Consider the following 6,644-nt stretch of genomic DNA (forward strand, 5'->3'; position numbering starts at 1 on the left):
TGCCTATTTGTTTTGTTGTAACGGAAAATCACTGAATTAGATATCAGTGGTCCACCTGTGAGCGGTAAGATAATTTTTTTAAAAAATTGATGGTTTATAAATTTTAAAAGTAAAAGTTTTTTCGGTATAATAAAAAATAATCGAAAAATACCTCAATATCGGTTGCACAGACTGTCTAAACTAGCCATATTCTCCCGACATGGTTCATTTTTCGCTCGCAAAGCACGCCGATTTTGCCCCGGTTGCTCATTGTATATCGTATTCTCTCTTTTATCTTCCACTCGCCGCGTTTGTTTTCTGTTTCTTTTACTAAATCATCGGGGCTAGCCCCGAAATTATGACGACACAATGCCGACGTTTCTTACAACAACGTGTTGACATATTCACGCATTCCTTCTCGTTCGTTGGTTGCTTGAAGAGTTGATAGTTTGTTTCCTCGCCTTCGTTTTTGTCGCTTGTTTCGCTATTTGAATCAGTTAGAGACCTTTAGTCCATTTGCTTTCGATTTTCCACATTCCTTTTGAGCTCCTCACTTCTTTCCGGCTTCGCATTTCTTAGCCTTAGACCTCATAATGAATAAGGTTGATGCACTACTTCGCACTCCGTTTTCGCAGCTGCCGCTGGAACAAAAATTAGAGGTACAACGTCTTGGGCCCTATCAACCAAAAAATTGTTCACTGGAACAATCCCATGACGGAGGAAAGCGTCGGCGTACATTCTGCGCAGAAACTTGGTATAAAAAACACGAATGGTTGTGTTACAGCGAGGACAAAAATGCACTTTTTTTTTTATTGCCTACTTTTTGCTACTGCCCGTGACTCACGTTGGTGTAAATTTGGTTTTAGAGATCTTAAACATCTTTCCGAGCGTGCCAGGGATCATCAATCTTCTATGGAGCATCTGGACAATGCAGTAAAATACCGAACATTCGGAAATGTTAATATTGCAGCACAGTTGGATGAAAGACGCGCGGTTTCTATTCGTCGGCACAACCAAATCGTCGAGAAAAACCGCCATGTTCTCGGTCGATTGAAAGATGTTTTGAAGTTCATTGGTTGTCCCGAGCTGTCCCTCCGTGGGCACGATGAACGGGCTGGCTCTTCTAATAGAGGGGTATTTTTGGATATGGTGGAATACACCGCATCCCTAGATACAGTATTGAGAGATCATCTTGATGCCGCAACTGTTTCGAAAGGGACATCTAAGGATATCCAAAATGATTTGCTCGACTCAATGTATAAAATTTATTTACAACATTTGGCTCTGGAAATTGAGAATTGCCAGTTCCTTTCGATTCAGTCTGACGAGACAACTGACATCACGTCCGTTTCCCAACTGGCTGTGATTTTTCGGTTTGTGAAAGATGGTGAACCTACCGAGAGATTTCACAGCTTTGTACCAATCGTTGATCGCATGGCTGGCGGGATATCGGCTGTACTGAAGGAAGTGTTACAGCCTTACAACGCGAAGTCAAAATTGATAGCTCAAACTTATGACGGCGCGGCAGTCATGAGTGGGTCGAAACATGGTGTTCAAGTTTATATAAAAGAAGATTTTCCTCATGCGCATTTTTTACATACATTGTTATGCACACCAATTTAACCTCGTTATTAAAAATAAGTGTCTTGATACCCCTCTCGTCCGTATATTTTTTGCAAATGTTTCGGGGTTTTCTTCATTTTTTACCGTTTCGCCGAAGCGCTCTGACCTCCTTCGCCAGATATGTAGCCGCCGTCTCCCAGCTTGTGCACCAACACGTTGGAACTTCCAATCACGCGTGGTGCAGGGCGTGTCCGAATATAGGTCTGAGCTCATTGAGTGTTTCAATGGCATTCAGAGCTCTCCGGTTTGGGACGAACGCTCTGTGAGGGAGGCGGCAGGTCTAAAGCGTCTGCTAGAAGATGGTGATTTTTCATTTTTTCTCGCTTTTTTCTTCACAATATTCTATCACGTGGATGTATTATACGGCGCATTGCAGTCAAGGCTAATGGATGGAGCGTCTGTGCAGTCGTGTATTTCAGACTTCTGCGATGCTGTATCTCGTATCCAGGAAACAATAAAATACGACGACACATGGAGTGCTTCTTTACGCCGCGGGCAAACAACGCAGCGTTTGATTTTGTCTGCAAAGGAATGCTGTGACATTCTGGTGAATCAAATAGGCGATCGTCTGCGCACTGAACACCTTGCCGCGTTCTCTTTGATGAACCCCAAAAATTTTTCAAAATTTACACGTCAATATCCCATCCATTTGTTGGCTACTGTCTCCAAATTTTACCCCATGATAAACGTGGGTAAATTGGAAAATGAATTGCGATGTATATACACCAATCAAACTTTTTTGAACATCACATCAACTTGCGCGCTCTATGGGTTCCTCATAGATAACACTCTAGTAACTACCTTTGCGGCGTCTGCAAAATTTCTGGACATCATTTTTACGACGCCTATTTCTTCCGCCGACGCAGAGCGAACATTCAGCACGCTGAAGCGTATTAAAACGTATCTCAGAAACACAATGAAGCAAGATAGATTAAATTCCTTGGCTGTTTTATCCATTCACAGAGACGTTATTGCCCCGGTTGTCAAAATGACCACACGCCGCCACTGAGAAACATGTAGGTATATTACATACTGACAGACTGAAGCGGCACCCTGTATTGTATATATTGAATGGTAAAATAATGCTGTCCGCTTGATATTTATTTTACTTTTTACAGTTCTATAGGAACTTTAATTTCTATTTTGAGTGCCTCACTGAATGAACTGATGGCTGTACACCATCATCAGTACGTTGCCGAGGGCTTAAATTCTGACAAATCATGGGGCTTTTGTACTAGTAAAATTGTTGGCTTTTTTTATGTCTTGATTTGGCTTTTTTTGATCTGGCAACCCTGCAACGAACAACACTTGCCATTTTTGGGTGTATCAAAGGTTCAGTCAGCCGAAATATACAAATATTGAAATTAGTCTTGAAGGTTTGCAAATATTTTACGGGAATACGCATGTAATGGCTTCCAAAGATATACGCGATCCACGCATAATCGAAATACAGATGTAGAAGAACGAGAACCGTTGTAGCGGCCATCTTTACCCCTCCATACAAAGGCTTCCTTTAATTTTCCCCTAGGCCTCAGCAGGAAGCTCCCATGCGTTCTTTTTTTCACTTGGATATACCCAGTGGGGGATTCGAATTTTTTGTGAGCCGGTTCTAACACAAAAGTCATATTTTTCAGCCGGTTCTGTTACAAAAAGTCATGTTTTCTTCAGTAATGCTAACCGGTTCGCTGATCTCGTAAAATTACGTGAGACGGTTCTATACTCTATACCAGTGGTCTTCAAACTTTTTGAGACACGACCCCATCTACAATATTATTACGTATGATAAGCACTCGCGACCCCAAGTTATATACATATATATATGTTCACTTACAGACACGAAAAATATATTTATCAAATTCGGAAATTTATTAAAAGAACTCAACAACAACCATTTTAATCATTGTGTAGAATGCGACTGCTTCCTTCCAACGAGATCTTGCATTCGTGGCTTAATGTTGCTTAAGCTCAAACGCAAATTGTGTTCTAGCCTACGTCTAATCGATTTCGGTGCTGTGATTTTAGCAGACTCATAGCACTAAAAGTCAAGCTTTCAAAAAAATTGATCATACGATATTTTTCTTTTATGTTGATCAGCCATTTAATAAACTGTAATTATCAATATGACGGTAGCCTGGAAAATGAGGCTTTGCAGTAAAAGCAACGGCCACTGTACAGTACATTTAAGACACAATAACGATTTACTTTGAAATATAAATTACTGTCGTTACGCAATAGCCTTATTATAAAAGAAGTCACTCCAATTCGAAACTTGCTAGCCTATGTAGCGTTACTCAACTTAACAGTGCAGACTGCACACTGTTGTGTATTTGTGTCATAAAACGCTGTTTTTCACACGGACCACTATTTGTGATTATGATGTCATAATTGATTTATCGTAATTGCTCTTGATATTACCTGTCTGCGTGCTTGTTATTCATTCTTTTTTTGAAGTATCTAGCGTTAAGCCGAGAAGTCACACACATAATAAAAATAGTAAAAGAAAAAACAACGATGGGCACTCGGCGACCCCAGAAATATTTAAGGCGACCCCACTTGGAGTCGCGACCCACACTTTGGTGACCACTGCTCTATACAACCGGTGCGAACCGGCTGAATCCCACCACTGGATATACCGTCTTATGACATCCAAATTAAATTCAAATTTGACAAAATTTTAAATAGCTTTCTGGCGGTTTCAACCGCATAATAACGAAATATAAACACAGGGGAACAACAACAAGAAAATTACAAAATGACCCACATGTACATTCCGTGTCTAGCATGCTTACATATACGGATAAGAACACAAATGAAATGTCCAACGCAATGTCAGTAGTGCGCAAATGGTTTAAAAAAACAATACCGAAAGAACTATAGTGGCATAATCATGTAGCAAAACACAACACATGGAATCGAACTCATATACAGCTTGCCACTTTCAAGTCAGATTTGGGGAGATTTCTTTATATTGCATTTATATTGATTGATTGACTGACTGACTGGTCCCATCGGCGCGATGATCTCAGCTAACAAAGGTTGCTGTTTGCAGTGTCATTGCTGAAAAAGTGTAGTATAAGGCGATTGAACCAAATTGTGATGAGCAATAATAAACTTATTATTTATATTATTATAAGTAAATTAATATTGTTTATATTGCAATATATATTTAAGGAACGAATTTTTATTTCTCCCCACCCACCTCTGAAAAAAAATTGCCATTTACAATGATTTAAATCGATGATCCCATACATCTCCAATCAATAAGGACTGCAACCATTCAAGAATCGAAATACATACATTTAGTATTTGAAAATATGACCATTCAAAGTAGAAAATTATTCTTGGTAGGATTAAAAGTCACACATGCTTACACGAACAGCCAGCCATAATGAGACCGTGGTAAACTCTAGCGTGACCTATTCCAGATTTTCACCACAGTGCTCCAAAGCTCACTTCCTGTTGGCGGTGCATGCGGCTAGGGGAGGAAATTGTAATACAAAAAACAGGAAGGCAAAAAAAACTTTTCACGCTTGTAAGAGTCAATATGTAAACAGTGATAATACTAAAACTCATTTTTTTTAATTCGCTTTCAGGATAAAACTTTACATTCATCAATAGATGAACAACTGATGATGCGCAGAAGAAAATTGCAGTTGATATTAGTAGAAAATGTACTTGGTACTAGAATGAAATGATTGGGGGCATTATCATTAAACTGAAATGAAACCAGAGAACTTCTATTTTGTGAATATTCATACTCTGGTTTCGTGCTAAAAATTGAATTTAGTGAATTTATTTGTTGAAGAGATAAGCGACAAGATGGCTTTGAATCAGCATTGAAAATATGTAAACCTATTGCTTGTTCAAGAAATTTTCGTTTACTGGAGTTTCTCTTGGATACCTGAAATAAAGTTACATGTAGAATACCATGAATATTAGAATTGTTTTTTAATGATATATAGATTTGAGGATTTTCATGAAAAGTGTTTGATTGTCTGGTACCGCCACTTGTACATAAAGCCCTCCACTCACCGTATACCAGCTTTTCAGAAATAAAATTCTGGTAAATCAATTGATTGGAAACATTCAAAATACAATTTAAATCAGTTGTTGTATATGTTACCCTTGGTCTAAATTCAATAAGATCTTCCAAGAAAACATTGACACAAGAGTTTGAAGATTTGGCTCCAGATGAGCTCTGCCAAGGATTCCATATTTTAACTTTAATGCTGCCAATATTGGTATCATCTAGTTCTACCAAAGCATAGCAATGCAATTCTTGTGTCAAAATATTTTTGGTATCAGTTGTAAGCGCTTTGTCGCAACTAACAAAAACATTTGAATCCTGAGTACCATACTTGTTTCTTGATTTATTTATTAATTTAATTCTTGCTAATAAATATTCCATCTTTGTTATACCATTTGATACCTCCTCACACCAAGTATATCCACCAGTTACAAGTAAAAAACCTTCAGACACTCGTCCTGATATCAATGATTCATAGCAACCATAAAGTTTCGCACAGGCTTTTTCCAGCAAAGGTGCCCAAAACTGTGATGAATCATTGCAACTTCCATTTATTAGTTTATATTGACCATCTTTATATATTGTAGGCAGTCTGTCATCAATAGTAATTTTCTCCCAAACACCATTCACCCACAATTGAATGATAATCTTCCCCTTATAATCACTGTTGGAAATATCGAATTCACAAAATTCAAACACTTTGTTCCACACAGTCTCTGATTTTGCGAGAGCATAGAATGCACAAATCAACCAGCAGTTTCCCAAATTTCCCTGCATTGGTAAGGAATAATTATCCATCTTTGCTAGTACTGAATTTGTAGACAAGTCCTGTGGTCTTTTCCAGTGAATTTCTTCTTCAAGTTCCTTTGCGTCAAAAAACATACTTGAAGTTGTTGCGGGAAAAGTATCATCCACCCACATTTTTATATTTAATAGCAGATCAAATACAGTGTTTGTTCAAACACCTATAATGCCAATATTATGCTCTAAAAAATTTAGTTGGTATGCACATTTA

At 38.3% G+C, this 6,644-nt stretch overlaps 1 protein-coding gene across 1 annotated transcript; it reads right to left on the minus strand.

Annotated features, from left to right (window-relative positions):
- Positions 1 to 3,498: 3,498 nt before the first annotated feature.
- Positions 3,499 to 6,644, minus strand: LOC120345026 (calpain-10-like). Its single transcript, XM_039414396.2, has one exon. The coding sequence runs from the start codon at positions 6,548 to 6,550 to the stop codon at positions 5,192 to 5,194; it is 1,359 nt and encodes a 452-aa protein (XP_039270330.2). The 5' UTR covers positions 6,551 to 6,644; the 3' UTR covers positions 3,499 to 5,191.

This window comes from Styela clava, chromosome 5, assembly GCF_964204865.1.
Source record: "Styela clava chromosome 5, kaStyClav1.hap1.2, whole genome shotgun sequence".
Classification (NCBI taxonomy): Eukaryota; Metazoa; Chordata; class Ascidiacea; order Stolidobranchia; family Styelidae; genus Styela; species Styela clava.

Bases quoted from the DNA above. Each gene is read 5' to 3' on its own strand.
- LOC120345026 (XM_039414396.2), bottom strand. From the start codon at position 6,550: ATGTGGGTGGATGATACTTTTCCCGCAACAACTTCAAGTATGTTTTTT.